This window comes from Panicum virgatum, chromosome 8N (genome assembly GCF_016808335.1).
Source record: "Panicum virgatum strain AP13 chromosome 8N, P.virgatum_v5, whole genome shotgun sequence".
Classification (NCBI taxonomy): Eukaryota; Viridiplantae; Streptophyta; class Magnoliopsida; order Poales; family Poaceae; genus Panicum; species Panicum virgatum.
The window spans coordinates 2295643-2313295 of NC_053152.1; the positions used below are offsets into that span (position 1 = coordinate 2295643).

The following is a 17653-nucleotide window of genomic DNA, read 5'->3' on the forward strand; positions in this document are numbered from 1 at the left end:
ATTTTCAAGTTTCTTTCCAGTGAAGTTTACTAGTTCTGTATTCTGTGGATAAAGGTTGGTCAGTAGCCAGAGTACTATGGGAGCAATAACAGACGGCTACCAATAATTGGTATACAGCCGCTTTGTACCCTGCGCAACTTTTTGGTCAGTACACTGAATGGTGAGTGGTGACTAGTGTCTATGGCATCTTGACTAGTTTCAGTTACATCAAAATCTTCACTAGTTACTCTCTAACCTATACTAAAACAATAGTAAAAGTCCAAGGTTGCTTTACCAATGTTCAGCTTAATTAGCAAGTTCCATTTATACATCTCTGCAGCACAACACAATAATAACCATCTTTCACCTCCATGCAGATGGTGATGTTTCTTGGTTATTGTCATAAGCTGTTATTGGACACATCTGATGTTTGAAGCCCGTCGGCAAAAAGGAGCCATCCACTGAGCCTTTGTCCTAGAATATGTAGAGTGGTAAGTAACCAACCTGAATGACGGGAGGATCATTGTGGGCCAATGCCGGGAAGCAATTAGATACTCAGATCTTTTTTTTTTGAAATAAAAGATACTCAGATCATGACATGAAGATTTTTGAAGGAAGAGGCCATGCTGCAACGGATCTCCATGGATCATGTCCCCCCTTGATTGAGTACTAGTCATTATCCAAGCACACAAGATAAAACTCAAAAGTTCTGATTGTGGGTGTTGACAGTGTTCAAGTTCGTGCAGATTTGATTCATGGATTGGGCGGTCAACGGCACGAGATTTGGAGAGATTCATTTTTTATCCCACATGTGGCAACCCACAATCACAACAATTGCATGAAAGCTCTTAAGCTCATATCCATCCTGCCTTGACTTTTTTTTTTGCTACTGCTGCGTTATTAAAATTAACCTGACAAATGTGGAAATATTAAAACTATAACCTGAGAACAGCCGAAGCTTAATTCGTTTATCTTGACATGTACTTTTGTTGCGGTACTTGCACATGTAAGTCATCAAACGTGTAGTCTTTCTGTGGACGCACAAGTCTGGTTCTAATCCTGTCCTGGTATCACCGTGTATGTGCTTCAGAAGAAGAGCAGTGAAGAGAAAGGCCAAAGGGAAAATTTGTCTACCAGTGTTATTCTGGGAACGCGGCGACCTAATTCTCATCAACCATGTATTTTTTTCCTTTTACAAGAGAAACCAAATTGTAGGATATTTGTTAAGCAACGTTTATTGAACTAAACCATATCAATAATACTGGCGTATTTTTTTTACTGACCCATGATAACGTGTGAACATGCTCTCTTGTTGTCTCTACGGACACAATCATCATGTACTGAAATCCACAGGACTTGGGCTCTGATCTGGGATCCATTCGCGTGATGCCAACGAATTCAGTTGCCCATCAAGCAGTACCAACTTGCATTGTGGTTCCGCTATCGATGTGCGCACCGAAATGGCCACCAGTTTCTGGAGCCTCTTGAGTGGCATCTAGGATGTGTGACTCTTCTCTTTGGAGGTTCAATTCTTTGGTACAACATTTTTGGCAACATAACAGATTCTTTCCTGTACCCACTTGCTTTTCAAGCGAAAACTCTGAACGACAGTACTACAAGGCCATCAAGCGGAGATCACGAGTGCAGTCTGAAGTGTAGATTGCGGATGTCTGAGCTAAGCACCTTGTGATGTCTGATCTGCTGACAGTTTGCTCGATCGGCACCAATGACTCTGAGGTGACTAGGCCGGTGTACTGCAACACGATTCACAGATCTTATCTCTTATTCACAGCAGTGATCTACTGACTACTAGTACCCCTCGCAGTTGCAAACCCTGCACAGAGCACTTAAGCAGCAGCACAGGAGCAAAAGCCTGACAGACAGTAGCCAGGATGCGCCGGGGGGTGGGGGTGGGGCGTGAATCCTGAATCAGGCCACACTCAAATTCATGTAGTGAAATGCAATGTACAACCGGTTCAAAAAAAAATGCAATGTACAACTGTCATATCATCAAAGTGGGAAGAACTGGAACGTTTGCTTCATTTGTGTGCATCGTGTGGGATGTGAAATGTACTTACTTGGCATAAATTAGCAAATAAGTATTCCAGGGTTTATGTCTGACTAAAAAAGAAAATAGGTGGCACACAATCTTGGCTGTAGTTCATTACATTTTGGAGAGCCACCCTTTGCAAAAATCAACTTCCTGTGGGACGACGATGATTCATCTTTTGATTTTTAGGAGGTGAAAACATCCATCCTTGTTCGGAGGCCAACAACATGGCAAAAAAACCTACCACCCCAAGTCTCGCTGCCTGGTTCAGCTTGCTATTCTACAGTTTCAGTCCAGAGTGAATGGCAACTACACCACCCACGAGGTTTTCATATTCCACCCTCTGGAATCCGGCTTCCTGGATCATCTGAGCAAACTTTTCCTGCGAAGGTACAAGTCTGGTCAGCTAATCAATTTTTTATAGTCATTCTCACCCCTATCTTATAGCTTAACATTATCCTAGCAAAACTATGTAATGTCTACTTTACGAGCTACCAGTTAATACTTGTGCAAACCTGGAGACTTAATCATGTGTTCATATATGGTGTAACAAAAGTGCTAGTAAGTCTCACACCATTACCTGATTTGGAAACCGACGTATACTCTCAACCAAGTATTGGTATGACTGTCGATCATCAGCAACCAGCTCTCCCATAGTTGGAACCACAGAAAAAGAATAAACATCGTAGCTGAAAAAAAGGGCAGCAAATTTAAAGAGGACAGGAAAAAGAAGATACTGTATGACATAAGGCTGGCACTACTTTTTTCACTGCCAACAAACAGAGAAGGAAAGCTTACTCTGTTTTCATAAAGCCCTAGCAAGGACAAATTAGGATTTTTTTTAAGGGATAAACAACTACAGTGCAATCTTTTTACAACAGACAGACAAAATAGATCACATTCGGACACCCTTGACAGTGTTTAACGGCAACGCAGTGTGCTAAGGTGGCAATTTGTTAACATGCTTAGCACCAATTGTGATTTTTGGACATTAGCTGCGAGATAGTTGAAAACATTAATGTAGCCCTGGTATTTGCTTGTTTACTTTTTTTTTTCTATCGTGCATGAAAAAAATATTCAGAGCATCATCTCTTCTACAAGTTAATCCTACAAAGACAAATAAACATGATTGAGGAAACTTACATCTCTTTAAATACCGGGACATCCACATGACTCAATTCCAAGCATAGGAACCTACCACCTCGCTTTAGAACTCTGAAACATCCAATCAATTCGACAGTAAAGAGATATTAGAACCGTGAACTAAGAATCTACTAAGAATCTGGACTCTAAAACATGCCAATCCATATGACAGTAATGAGATTTTAGAACCATCAAACATCAACTAAGCAAATGTAGTAGAACATGAAAAACTTAATCCATAATACTGCACTTGAAGAAAAACATAATCCAAGGATACAGCACATGAAAAATGGACACAAATATGGAAGCTCAAAACAGTGGGGACAGCTTCCAACATACTGCTTGAAGCATAAGCACTACTAGTTTTTTTGTTTGGTATTTCTGAATTAGCCAACCTGTAAGCTTCCGCTAGGGCTTTCTCAATGTGTGTCACATTTCTGATCCCAAATGCGATAGTATAGCCATCCATGGATCCATCCTCGAAACTCAGAGCTTCTGCATCTCCTTGTATCCAGCTAAGACAATGTTCTCCGCTGTAACCTGAATAAAAAAACTGTTGAACAACAGAATTCACACCAGAGATGGAGGTGGCAAAACACATTAAAAAGTTAATGTTCGAGACCTCTTTCTGCAGCACGCTTCTTCCCAACGTTTAGCATATTTGGATTAATGTCACAGACATAAATGTGGGTGTCTTCTTCGGTATCAGTAAGAGTACCCTGCATAGCTCTGTGGCTCACGCTCTTAATTCTTTCCAGTACACGAAAAGCAACATCTCCTGAAATCATAGGAATGACATGAACATGCATCAGAGTTTTGTTCTACTTCAAATTTCATGCTGCACAAAGTGAATTTGAAAAATTACACAAGAACTCCTGGAAATAGAACCCTTCAACAGATATCAGAAAACAAGAATCATAAACATGAGGCATGATCGCAACTGAAAAGGCACGTGATAGCATTGATCATGCAACAACCTCAGAAGGACTAACTACCAATATACTGATTATACAGATACATTGAATTGGAAATATAAGTAAGATAGACCACTACTGTTCATGTTAGTGGTAAAGATTGTTCTTCTTTTATTTCTATGGCACACAGCTGAAAGCAACCAGGGAATGAGTATTACCTGTTCCACCAGCCACGTCGAGATGCTTCATCCCCGGAAAGGGATTCAACTTGGAAACAAGCCTGAAAGAAAAGAAACGAAGTTGGTTGGAGTGTGGAAGTGTGGAAAACAAAAGAAAAGGCAAGGCAAGGGTAAGCAGCAGCAACCTGTCCTTCCACAGCCTATGCAGACCGACGCTCATGAGATCGTTCATGAGGTCATAGCTGGAGGCCACGCTGCTGAAGACGTTCCCAACCAATTTGCTCTTTTCCTCTTCGCGCACCTGCTTGTACCCTGACGAAAGACGAGAATTTCAGGATCTCTACTTCGAAAGAAGCGGGACTGCGGGGGCGATGGATAACAGGGATGCGCACCGAAGCTGGTGGCGTGGGAGTGGAGGAAGGCCGCCGCCGGGGCCTCCGTGCGGTTGCATGGTGCCGGAGCCGGAGCCGGAGAGGGCAGGAGGAGGCGTCCTTGGCGGCTGCAAGACGCTAGCCTCCTTACGGCTCGCAGAGCCATTCTGATCCCCTTGTTTAGAGAGGGGCGGGGCGGCAGCGGCAAGGGCTGGCGCCTGGCGGCGGCGGCGAGTCGTCTCCTCTGTCGACGGCGAGTTCCGAGATGAACGGAATAGAACGAGACACGGGCGACGAGGAAGGAATTCTCTGACCTACGTGGGCTAGGCCGATGGATGGATAATTGGGCCATAGTTCTGTGGGCTTTGGCCTTTTTTTCCTGGTTTTTTTTTTCTGTGGGCTTTGGCCTTGAGATTTCCACTTTCTTTCTTTCTTTTTTTTTTGGTGATTGGTGTTTCCAACCTTCCACCGTAGCCGAAGATTCCAAAACCAGGAACTGTGGCATTCATATATTCATTCATTGTCACTGCATCAGAAATTCAGAAGATCACTCATATATTCAGACCATCTATGAATTCATGTACAACTGTCGTTTTCACTTTGAAGAACATTTCATATGCTGCATCTATGTAAGAGCACACGGTTCTAGTCTATTTCGCGAACATTTGAAAGGAGACGTGCAATTACCATTTGCCGCACCTTTCCTATAGCCTACCAGCCTGTTTGGGACCATCCGTGACTACATCAGCCAGCCATCACTTAGTAGGCATTAGTGCCTTGTTTTCCACTGTGGGGTGTTCCCCAAATTTCATTACCAAAAAGCAACAAAGTTGCAGAATTTCAAGAGTTCACATGTCTAAGGCAGAAAAGAGACAAACCATCTAGATTGGTAACGAATTTCATCAGTGCCTTGTACCATCTCCTCTTCACCAATCTGATCACAGCACCAGGAGATGTTGTAATGGACAGCCAGCATTCAGAAGCAAGAAATCAACCTTGGAATCATGCCTACAATAATCGGATGTTGGAAATAGAGGTACATTCTAATCCAAAACATCCTTTCAAGATGCGGAAGACGACTGAGATGATGGGATCTCTGCAGCTGATATGATCCCATTGCAGAAATGGACGCTGCTTTGGCATCACATTGCCCCCTAGGATGCCAAGCTGCACCCGGCGCAAGGGGCATCACCAGGTGGAGGCTGGCAACGGCTGCGGTGACACAGCAAGTGGTGATGTTGGCAGCATCTGTCTGATCCGCTCACATGCACGCAGCGACGGCGGCTATGGTCACCTTCTCCTTGCTCAACTTGATCAACGTCCATGGGTTCATCTGGATGCCAGCCTTCCTGACACGTCGTTGTGGTCGCTAAACCCTGACACGTTGATCTGGATGCCAGCCTTCCTTCCTGACACGTCGTTGTGGTCGACCGCTTCAGAGCACTCTATCATGTTTTCAAACAAGTTTTGTTATTAAAAATATCACAGATTGGTGCCAGCAAAGTAATAATAATGCTTCACTTAATGAATACTTTGTTCACTTCATCTTTTCTGCAAAGGACCCTTGACAGGAAAGACGGCTTCTCTGGTAGGTTAAACTCGATGCTCTCATCAGAATCAGTCTTCCAATAGGTCAAATGCTGCTCCTGCTCCTCTCATTGCAAGACGTAGATGTAGTTGAAGGTCCTCATTCCCTGCAGCCATTGAAAAGTAATTTACCCGCCATTTAATTTCTTGTTAAAAGAAAAATGCTCTATTTCATAAGCAAAAGACAATTGACAGTTAACACTACACAGAATCACAAATAATGAACTATTGACATCTATATCACCCTATTGCTGAAAGTAAAACCAGTAATACAATAATACACACCATGCGGATTATCAACTACTGATGGTCTTCCTTCCCAGCTGAAGTATCCATGCGGGCCTCAAGAAACTGATTGTGCAAGAGCACAGCACCCTCTAGATTGCACGCAACATGTCATCCTTGCTTTACCTGTGGATGATCCAGAGGTGGCTCCATTCTGTTGCAGCAGCCATGCACCACCCAGAAATATTTAGCAAGCATGATATGGAGGTCCTTCACCTTCAGAAGATAAGAATGCCAAGAACTATGGAGGTAAATCACAGCCTCAGATATAAATGCAGAAGAAAGATTGCATTGCATGGAATACTACTTCACAGAGCAGGTTAATTGAAGATGTAATACAAGCAGCGATAGAAACAGTAATATATTAGTTCATTTACATGAAAATTACAGGAAGAAAAAAAATACCAAAGGAAACATATGTATTCAAGGTTGAACTAAAGCAATGTCATAAAAAATAGGCTACCTTTTCTAAGATATGTTGGCACAACATAGATTGGCTACTTTATGTTTCAGAATAAATCAAGGCAGCAATGGATCTACAAATCAATCCATCATGATTAGAGGCTGACCGTTTCCCTCAAAATGGCGGTTCTGTATACTGTATACATCTGGCAAGGATACGAAGATAGGCTAGTGCTTGTTGAGCAGCAGAGGCATTTCCATGAATCTAGTATCATGTTCTTCCAGAAGTTGGACATACGTTCATGCTGGCAGATTGGTGGACCAACTAAGTTCTAAACACTCTTGGATAGGAGAAGAGCCCTCAACTATGTGACAGTAGATCCATTTTCAAAATGCTAAAAACTGGAGCTGCGAGCTGCTATTTAGTTTACCACTTTTTCCAGAAGTTGTATTCCGACAACAGCAAGGCTGGTCTAAAGCAAAACATGATAGACAATAATCTCACTTTATCCTATTATTATTCTACAGGATATCAAATAATTACAACATCATGTGGGACCTCGGTACTTGTCCTTTGGTCCAAAATTGATGTCATTCTAGAGAACATGCAATCAAACAATCAAATTTTTGATGGTTACAACATATATAAAAGTATTCAGTTTTCTTTTCACACGAGAACATCAACCGAGTCATCATCAAATGATAAATTACACGTGTCATTAAAATTCATTAGTTTTAGAGCGTATGCTTAGGAAAAGTATTGGTCAGCTTTGTGCATTGGAGATTGTATCATTGACCTAAATGACAGGTGAATCGGACAAGAGGTAGTAGTGTACCTTGGATGTTCACGAGTCTCTAAATAAAGTGAACATAGTAAAAAAAATGCCACCTTATGTTATGCATATGGTACCAATAAGCAATCAAAAGGGAAACTAATTCTAATAATCAATAGATTAGTAGGTGATGAAAAGCTTCAAGTCCATGAGTATTGAAGTTTCTTACCTTTTATTAGAAGATACAGTTTGAGAAGGTGATAAGATAAAAGATTAATCTATAATTGACAAGTCCATACCTCAGCTGTACTGTTAATCTATAATGAACACAGAAAAAAAAAGTTTACGACTGATTGTTACAGATCAAATAACTGAAACTGCATTCGACAGTAGGATACCTAATTATGCTAGGCATTAGCAAAACCTATATGAAATTATGAAGTATTAACTCGTCCATGTTATCACAACTCATTACATACAGGCCATATTCTTTCACCTCTATTTGGTTAATGACTAATCAATGTACCATGAAGTACATAAATTCAGAAAATATTGCAAGTGTGACACACGCACACGGTGCAAATGGAGTTCAGAAATTAGAATGCAAATAGGTGAAACAACAATTACTTATGTGAGCTGACAAATTAAAGAGTCTTTTCATGCAAATTCTGCCAAAATTCAGTAACAGTGCACAGAGCTAAAATTAAGAGATAACCTTCTCATTAACTGATGCAAAGAATGAGAACACAGTTCTATATCTGAGGGGTCAATTTCATAACACTTATGCCTATGCCAAAATTAATGGTGATACAAGAATTATTTATTACAAAAATTCTTGGTATGTTCTTACCAAGACAAATCCTATGTATAACTGAAGAAAGCTAAGTCACAAAAAGGCCCACAGCCATTTACTATTTGAGATAGTTGGCATCCAGAATTCATGGACAGGTTTCCATTACACCTTATCAAAACTTCAAAAGAAGATACCAAATGGGACAGAATCGTATAATGAGACTATGAGAGGCCTTTAGAAACTGGAGCATATTCCTACCACGCAGTTTCCAGTGGCAAAAGTATATAATGCCAAGGAAAGAATGCTGACAAGGTTTAAGAGCAAGAGGAAGACTTGTTTCTGCTCAACTATTTGCTTTTCTTCTTTCTAACAGAACTGCCCCCAACTCCAACAATCTCTTGAGCAGCAAGTGGAAGACCTCCTTTTGCTTAACTAGTCATTTGGAAAGCACCCAGTGACTTAACTCAAAGAAGATCTTCTCAAACTCTCTTTTCTTTTCCCTTCTCAAACCCCATCTATCATGTCTGGAGTGAGCAAAAAGCAAATAAAGCTTGAAGAAATGAGCAAAGCTAGATGATGAACCACCGATGAAGAGAATAATGCATACAAGAGGAAGTGCTTACAAGGACATATCCGCTAAGCAAGGACAATAGGTCAATCTTTCAGGGAGACCAATCTATTCACTCAAAACAATATTCTCCAAGTACTCAATTGTGCGGTGCATGCGGCCTTCATCAAATCCTTTAAACAAGGCATTATGTGTGCAATGATCTGGACTGCTACCATTCTGATGCATCTCAAAATACAATCTCATTGCATCTTCCCATTTGCCTTCTCTACAGTTCCCATCTATCAACAATGTATATGTATATTTGTTTGGCATTAATCCCCTTTCCAGCATCTCATGGAAATGGCGATAAGCCAGTTGAGTTCTGCCTGTCCTGCATAGCCCATGTATGAGCACATTATATGTTATTTCATTAGGCTCAACTCCTTCCTCCAGCATCTTTCGAAACCAACCATATGCTGAATAAAGGATTCCTCTTCTACAGTAAGCGTGAATTAAAACTGTGTAGGTCACAGCTGAGGGTTTAAAACGATCTGAGATCATGTTATCAAGAAGTTCTGTTGCTTCTCTTAGGAGTCCTCTTTCACAATGCGCATGAATCAAGCAGGTATATGTGATACAATCAGGCTGTAAACCATCATTGACCATCTTTATCCAAAGATCTATGGCATCTTTCAGGTTACCAGTCTTGCACACTCCATCAATAAGAATATTGTATGTTACTGTATCAGGATATACTCCTTCCAACACCATCACCTCCTTCAACTGGAAAGCCTTGGAAGTAGCCCCTAGGGCTAGCTCTGCACAAATCCTTGTATTATAGGCAAAGCAGTCTGGCTGCAAACCTTTGCTCAGCATCTCATCAAAGAACTCTCTTGCCATAGCAAGGCTCCTCACCTTGCATGAACCATTCATGAGAATTGTATATGTACAAACATCTGGCATACAGTCGTGCTCTGCCATTTCCTCTTTCAATCTCCTAGCTTCGTCTAAATCACCTAATCTACAATAACCATCCATAAGAATGTTATATTTCAAAACTGTTGGTTCCAGGCCTGCACATCTCAAATCACCAAGCAACCAAAATGCCTCCTTCAAATAGCCTGCCTTGCAATAACCCTTTATCAACAAATTGTATGTGATCAAGTCTGGCACTAAGCCCATCGCCCTCATCTCCACAAATTTCAGCTGCGCAGCCTCTACCTGCCCAGTTTTAAGCAGCCCATGAATAATAGCATTGTATGTGACCACTGTAGGCATAATGCCCTCATTCTCCATCTCCAACTGCAAAGCTTCAACCTTTTGCACAAAACCCCTTTCAAGCAATGCTGTGATAAGTGGGTTGTAAGTAAAGGATGAAGCTTTCTTGGACAACCGCATTCTGTCAACAAGCCTTGCTGCCTTCTCCAGTTCACCTTCCCTGGTTAGCCAACTAATCATCACATTATATGTGACATCATTCAGAAAGCTATCACCCCCCTGTGTCTCCATCTCCTTCAGCAGCATGGCAGCCTTGTCCTTCCTTCCCTCCTTCAAGAAAGAATCCAGCAAAGTATTGTAGGTCACAATGCTTGGCTCAATTCCAAGGTGGAGCATCTCTGCATACACAGCACGAACGTCGTCCCACCTGGCAGCGTCACGAAGCACACGCAGCACGCGGTTGCAGTCCTTGACATCAGGGGCCACGCCGTGGCACGCCATCTCGCGGAAGGCGGCCAGGCACAACGTCGAACAGGTGGTGGGCGCGGGGTCCTGAGCTCCGCATTGGGCTGGGAACTTGGTGGACAATCGTAAGAGGAGGCTGAGCAGGGATCGGTTGGAGGGAGAGTGTGGAACGGAGAAGAGAAGGGACACGAGGGGGAGGAGGAGGCCGAGGTGCAGGGCGCGGAGGGAGACGGGGTAGGCGGCCCGGAGGTGGTTGGCATGGGCGAGCGGGACGAGGACGTCGGCGAACGCGGAGGCAGTGCGCGGGAAGCCCCGCGGGGTGGCCTCCGCCCACCGGAAGAGCTGGCGCGCGAGGCCCGGGAGGCCGCGGAGCGCGGAGCGGACGTCGCCCGCGGCGAGCACCAGGCGGAGAGGCTCCGGCGGCGGAGGGTCAGAGGCGAGGAGCGCGGCGAACGGGTTATCCTCGGGCAGGGGCGGGGGCGGCGGGACCAGCGCCGGCAAGGAGGAGGACAAGAAGCGGCTGGGGAAAGCTGCGACTGCGGCGGCGGCGGCTACTGGAGCTTGTGATTTGCAGTGCGGGATGTTGAATAGCATGGATTAAAGCTCTAGTCCCGCCCGGCGACGCCTCTCCATGAATGACGGCGCGGCGGCGGCGGCGGCGAGAAGGAACCTGCGGCGATGCCGGCGGCGCATCCACCAGATGCCGGGCGGCCGGATGGGGTCGAGGGCGCGCGCCCGCCCCAGGCGGCGGCCCCCGACCTGGAGTCGAGGGCACGCGGAGAGGGCTACCTAGATGCCCAGGAAGCGACGGCGTAGCCAGCAGTTGAGCGTCGGGGGCCAGCGGCGGCGGCGGCGGCGGCGGCTGGTAAGAGCGAGGGAGGCGCCCCGGGGGGTGGAGAGGGAAGGATCGGAGGAAACGAAGGCCACGTTCACCTCTGGCGCTGGCGTCGCCGCGCCGATACAGATGCTCGCAGCGATCTGCACCGTCGATTCTGCATTGAGATTCGTGTGAGTATCTTGCCAAGCTTCATCACCCTACTGTGGTAAGCGAGCGCCACTGAACATCTGGATTCTGAAACCCTGTCCAAATTCCAGTCAGATTCGTGTGAGAATCTTTTGTCTCAAATTCTCGTATGCTTCTTGCACGCCAAACTGTCTGATGAATCTAGGGTTCGGAAATGATGACACAAAGATAGAATTAACCCAAATCGAAGATCATCTATCCGTCATTGTTGTTGTGCATTAAGGAAACTTCATAAGAATCGAGGTTTTTACCTCGATGGAAGCCAAGGTTTGGTTTTACAGTGCCGCAGAAGCCTGGCCTGGGAGATGCACTACTGAAGAACAGAACATTCATGCTTACTCTCCCATTTCTCCAATGGTCAGCACAAATGCAATTCTTTCAATAGCGACCACAAATCGGTTGCACTAAACACATCCGGTAGGAAGCAGGAACCAAGCTTGTCCTTGTAGTTTGGCAATGCTCCTTTATTTCATCACACAAGACATCGAGTACTGTACATTCCAATGTTACCAATCACAATCAGAATCAAATGGGATAACAGCCACTGAAACCTAAACCTGAAGCTCCCAGCTGTTTGACGACACAGTATCCAACTGATTCGATACCCAAATCCATTGCCATCTTCTAACTCTCTAAGTATTTATATAGATGCATTTTGGGAACAGAGGAACCACATTTTGTTTGCTACAAGGGGGATTTCATGTGCAAGGCACTTTGCAGAAAAGGAACACAAGGCAGAATTCATAGCTTTCTGATTTGAAGTCCTTGGAAGGCGGGACAACATAACGATCAATAGCTGTCTTCATCCGTCTCAGGCCTTCGGAGGTAATAGCTCAGACAATTGATCAGCACCTATACAAAAGCAAGTTAAAAGAGTGCCATGTGAACAGAAGCAAAAATAACCATGTTTAGATATACGAGTATGATGCTGCTTCAAATGAAATATCTAATTAAAACTTGACAACACCTGAGATAAGGAGCTGTTTAGTTTTGCGCCTCTGTAGCTCACATGGAACTTGTCCTTGGCAACCAAACCCTGTTTAAGTATCAGATATGAGCTCTGATGACCTTAGCGACTAGAAGGACAAGAAGATGGAATATGGCATACCTCAGTGTCGATCTCAGCAGATTCCACATCAATATTTGTGTCAGCAATGATCTTGATAATTTCCAGAAGCAGGCCAGGCCGATCAGCTGTCTCTATGTAAAGCATGCTGTGCATATTCAACAAAAATTAATAAGGACAGAAAATGATGTGCATCACACAAACAAAAAGAAATACATAGCAAATTTAAATTCGATTTGTACAGCAGATGATTCTTGGAGAGAGAGGGAGGGAGAGGCAAATATGCATTTATACTTTTAGGTTTTTTTATAGACCAAAAGCAAGCCCTCTTATTTAGTCATTCAGGATACAAACTTCCTGCAAACAACGCCACAGGAAAGTAGGGGCATGGGTACCAAGTATTTGAATAATTGAATTCCTAGTCAGCGTGGCATGCATAAAGATGAGTCACCCGGTTTGCCGATTGTTTTACATATACTAGTGCAAAAGAGGAGAAATTCAAACTAAGCTCTTGGGTATGGAATCGGATTGCCACGATTTCTGAATGGTCTTGTGTCAAAATTCAAACATGGGGGGAAAATAGGTAGGCAGAGTAGGTTCTTATGCCAAAACCAAAATATAGGGAAAATCTGACTCCAGAGTGAGACAGATTACAAGCTAGACAAAGAAAAGGGGCCTAGACTAGAGTTGTGTTGCCTATGGCTATCACGTTCTTGGCCTGTCTGTCATGCTTCAAAACTTTCTGTTCTCTAACCTGATCCAGTTTACTAATTGCATGCCATGCGTGATAAGTGATGATAGCTCTTCCCGAGCATCAGCGTGGCTTGAACCTAAGAGGCTCTGGCTTATGCCTTACCATACACCAACAGCTAATCCATCTTGAATCTTCAAATGTATAGGACTTATTCATGAATTTCAAATATCAAGTGCATGCTCGGACAAACCATACACGTAGGCATGCAAACAATATGACATGACAACATATCATCGAACACGCAATACAACAATTATTCTAGAAGTGATGATACATTCTTGTATAATGCTAAACAAACAGTACGACATCACTAGGAGCTGGCAGAATCAAACCTTCTTTTTGGCCCATCATCTTCAACAACCACGTGAGTTGCAATATCAATATCAACCTGCCAGTTCAAAGACCAAAGAAGTAAGTTTAGGATGAAGGCATCAAAGCACAAACCATAGCATAACAATACAAATTTGAGGCCTAATTGTTTAAACTCTTGCAATTTCATAAAATTAAGAAAAAATCATATATTTTAGTTGGAATGATATCTACACCCAAACAGTATGGTACAGTATAGCATCTGAAATTGCAGAACGAGAACATGCACTATACTTGCCTTCTTCTCAGGAGATTTTATCCCAAAAAATTCACCCATTGCTAACTTCTCGCTTGATTCCTATGGACCAATCGATATGATTACTGTATTAGTTAAAACAATGAAATAATAATAAAATAGGTAAAGTAGTAACTACAGTACAACACAGAGTCACAAACACAAGAATCTGAAACATACAGGATGATATTGCAGAAGATTGTTAATGATGGTTAGCCGTATCCTCTCTAACATGTCAGGGTCCTCAACTTTGCGCCCACTAGATACATGCAAAAAGGAGGGAAAGATATTACAGTAAGAAATAATCCAAATAAAATTTCTCTTATGATTAATGAGATGTGGTATAAAATTTAAATGGAATACTGGTCCAAAGGTCCCTAGGCTGCTGTTTTCTCTTAACTTCCCCATCTATGATTGAACAAGGTATTTCAAGAACGATAGCCTATACTCCTCCTAAGATTGATGAGATGAGCTGTAGCATCTGTTCCAGGATTATAAGATTTCAAAAGGCATTACGGTAGCTAAAAAATTGTGAAACATTATTTCAACAAACAAATGAGTGTAGAGGGACGGAGTATAGTCAAGGAAACTGATCACACGAAAGCTAAATTACATGCACAAGCATAAATGAGCTGACATTGTGCACTTAACAGATTGAAAATTTGAAACATTCAAAAAGTGATAGCTGAATACGTGCATGAACAGTGAATGCCCTCTTTAGTTTTCTACAGGGACACAGACAAATTGATGCCGTATACGAAAAATACAGTAAACATAAAGTGGCAAGGACCCACAATCGCATGATGTGGAACTTTGTTTTTGTGACAGCTGAGTCAGTTGCCACAGTTCCTTTCGTGACATCAAGGCCAAGGTCCTTGAGTGCCTTCATCTGCAAACAGTGAATACCAGGGCAAAATAATTGACAGATACGACAAAGTTTAGAAAAACATGTTTTCCAGCAGCACCAATACAAAGAAAAAGTGCAAGAGGAGTATAAGAAATTTATACCGTGTCAAGTAGTGGCCCCAAACGGTCTCCAAAACTCAACTGTACAATGGTCGCATCATGGTCTGAATCTTGATCTATCATGACGACTGGGACTGGGATTGCCTCCTCAGGTGTCTGGGATTAAATGTTTTTGAATAATACACATAAAAAACATCAATCACCAGAGCATAGAATAAATCCAAAAGCAGTGTCACAATACCAGTAGGCAAGAAATAAGAAAGAGTACTTCCTAAGCCAACATTTAATCTATTGAGTATGCAAGAGTAGTAGCAGATTGGCAGCTTGTACGCAAACAGCTCATGATGCCAGCAGATTGATACAGAGCAAGCATATATAACGAAAACTGCAAAGGCGTGCTTGGTTCCACCATATAAAGATATGTTCCAAGAAATAGTGCATGTACAAAGAAAAAGCTATGTGAACATACCGTCGAAGAAGCTCCCAACACATTAGCTGAGTTGACAGATTGGCAACATATTCTGGTGAGATGATAGCAGAAAAAAGATATATGTCAGCAGCCAGCTACATATAAACACAGGATAAGACGAGATACTACCGCACACTAGAGTTTTTTCCCCATGGGAATCAATACCGATATCCCAATGACTAATTGCACAGCCCAGCTTGGCATAGGCGCGGGCACAATCATCTAAAGCGAATCTAGAGAATCAAACAAAACTCTCGCTCCATGGTTCGAAATCGAAACAGCCCCGTTAAACCATATGAGCTCGACAGCTCGATTCCTCCGTAACGAACGAACGAACAAACAAACAAAAGGGAACTGCAGCTGCGGCCGGCGACCGAGCCCGTCCCGTCACGAGCAGCGCAGGCGGGCACGAGCACGAAACCCGTCGATTCGATCCGCGAACGCGCAGGCATCACTCGATCCCAACCCTCCCACAAACAAGCACGGAGCGAACCGGATTCGGCCGGGGACCAGAGTCGCTCACCTCCGCGCGGCCGCGAGCGGAGCAGGGCAGGCGGCCCGGGAGCGGAGGAGCCCCCGCCGCGGCAGGCGGGAGGCGGCGGGGGCGACGCCGACGAGGTGGTGGGAGGTGGCGACAGCCATGGGGGGCGCGGCGGAGCCGAGTGGAATCGCTGCGTGCGCGTCAGCGCGTGGGTTGGGCCGCTTGGGGAAGGCGGAAAGGGAGCGTGACGTGACGTGACGTGTGTGTTTTTTTTCTTTTTTATTACGCGCCACTTGGATCCATCCCTTGCGTTATTGGGCCTGGGCAGATTGATGGGCCGTTTTTTGTTTATTTTTAATTTATTGTGTCCCTTTATTAACAGTGCAATTTGCAATCGACTTTTGCTCCTTGTTTCGCCACGGCACGACGTCACCGAGGCGACCTTTTGGTTTGGACTTCCGATGTCCTCAACGTGATCGGGATCATATTTCCTTCTTGGATATGGGATACGAAATGGGATTATCTAGGGATGTAAATTGGTGATCGTGTAGTTTCAACTTTTTTTTAGTTCAAATATTTATACTATTATTTTTAAAAATAGTAAAAATATTTGAACTAAAAAGAGTTGGAGTTGCACCCAACAATCACTAATTTACACCTCTAAGATTATTCTATAGAGATCGTCCCGTATCTTTTTTTTACAGACTAGTGATGAGTTGATGATGCCGTTGTGAAAGATGATGAGACAGCTAATAACAATCAAAGAGTTTGCTTGCACGGCTCCGCTCGCTCCAACTAGTTATCTAAACGAAGCTCAGCTCGTTCAAGTAACGAGCAGAAAAGCCAGCTCGACTCGGTCCACCTCTCGAGCCAGTATCCGGGTTAACCAAATCGGTGGAAACCGGTTCGGTTTGACCGGTTACAGGTCAAATCGGTCCGGTCTGGTTTCGGTTTGGACCGATATCAAACCGGTCCAAATTCAAAATTTAAATTTGAATTCAAAAAAATGAAAAATTCCTAAAAATACTTCAAGGTGTGACGAATATAATTGTGTCAAATTTTCTCAAAAAATCGTTCATTTAACATACTTTTCGGACATTTGAAGTTAAACCAAAAAAGAAAAAGAAAAAATGAACGGCCCATTAAAACCCACTTGGTAAATCGGTCAAACCGGCCGGTATACCGGTCCAAACCGGTAGCACTGGGGCTTTTGAATTCAAATTTAAATCCAACCGGTCAAACCGGCCGGTAAACCGGTCAAACCGGCCGGTATACCGGTCAAACCGGCAGCACTGGGGCTTTTGAATTCAAATTTGAATCCAACCGATTTTGACCGGTTTCCGGTCAAACCGGTCCGGTATACCAGAACCGGAGCCCGCTGGTTTGACCGGACCGGTCGGATTCTTAAACCCTGACCAGTATAGCAATAATTGCTCAGCTATTCATAGATGTTAGTATTTAACAAATAGATTACATTAGAAGTTACTCCCGTTATATCAAACAGAAAAAGAAGAGGTGGTGAGTGCTAACATTATATGGTTGCATGTTCCATTAATTAGTCCACAGCTCCTACCTATTAT

The 17653-nt window shown here is 43.5% G+C and overlaps 3 protein-coding genes across 7 annotated transcripts; all 3 read right to left on the reverse strand.

The window, feature by feature from the left end:
- Window positions 1-1989: 1989 nt before the first annotated feature.
- On the reverse strand, window positions 1990-4926 carry LOC120685660 (2-methoxy-6-polyprenyl-1,4-benzoquinol methylase, mitochondrial). The gene is made up of 8 exons (XM_039967708.1): window positions 4658-4926; window positions 4451-4577; window positions 4305-4366; window positions 3795-3950; window positions 3568-3712; window positions 3173-3244; window positions 2610-2718; window positions 1990-2411 (listed from the first exon to the last, which is right to left on the reverse strand). Exons 1-8 carry the CDS (start codon window positions 4800-4802, stop codon window positions 2310-2312), a joined length of 918 nt encoding a protein of 305 aa, XP_039823642.1. The 5' UTR covers window positions 4803-4926; the 3' UTR covers window positions 1990-2309.
- A 469-nt stretch (window positions 4927-5395) lies between these two features.
- Window positions 5396-11388, reverse strand: LOC120685658 (pentatricopeptide repeat-containing protein At1g22960, mitochondrial-like). 5 transcript variants are annotated; one of them, XM_039967707.1, is made up of 5 exons: window positions 9100-11388; window positions 7913-8000; window positions 6509-6724; window positions 6169-6330; window positions 5396-6081 (listed from the first exon to the last, which is right to left on the reverse strand). In XM_039967707.1, the coding sequence occupies exon 1, from the start codon at window positions 11301-11303 to the stop codon at window positions 9153-9155; it is 2151 nt and encodes a 716-aa protein (XP_039823641.1). In that variant the 5' UTR covers window positions 11304-11388; the 3' UTR covers window positions 5396-6081; window positions 6169-6330; window positions 6509-6724; window positions 7913-8000; window positions 9100-9152. The 5 variants fall into 5 exon arrangements, with proteins under 5 accessions (XP_039823641.1, XP_039823639.1, XP_039823640.1 ...); XM_039967705.1 differs by having other exon boundaries at window positions 8534-11388; XM_039967706.1 differs by having other exon boundaries at window positions 6509-8000.
- Window positions 8382-16324, reverse strand: LOC120685661 (ACT domain-containing protein ACR12-like). The gene is made up of 10 exons (XM_039967709.1): window positions 16116-16324; window positions 15593-15644; window positions 15166-15279; window positions 14952-15046; window positions 14338-14416; window positions 14161-14220; window positions 13886-13941; window positions 12842-12947; window positions 12701-12769; window positions 8382-12585 (listed from the first exon to the last, which is right to left on the reverse strand). The coding sequence occupies exons 1-10, from the start codon at window positions 16232-16234 to the stop codon at window positions 12523-12525; spliced, it is 813 nt and encodes a 270-aa protein (XP_039823643.1). The 5' UTR covers window positions 16235-16324; the 3' UTR covers window positions 8382-12522.
- Between the last annotated feature and the right edge of the window lie 1329 nt (window positions 16325-17653).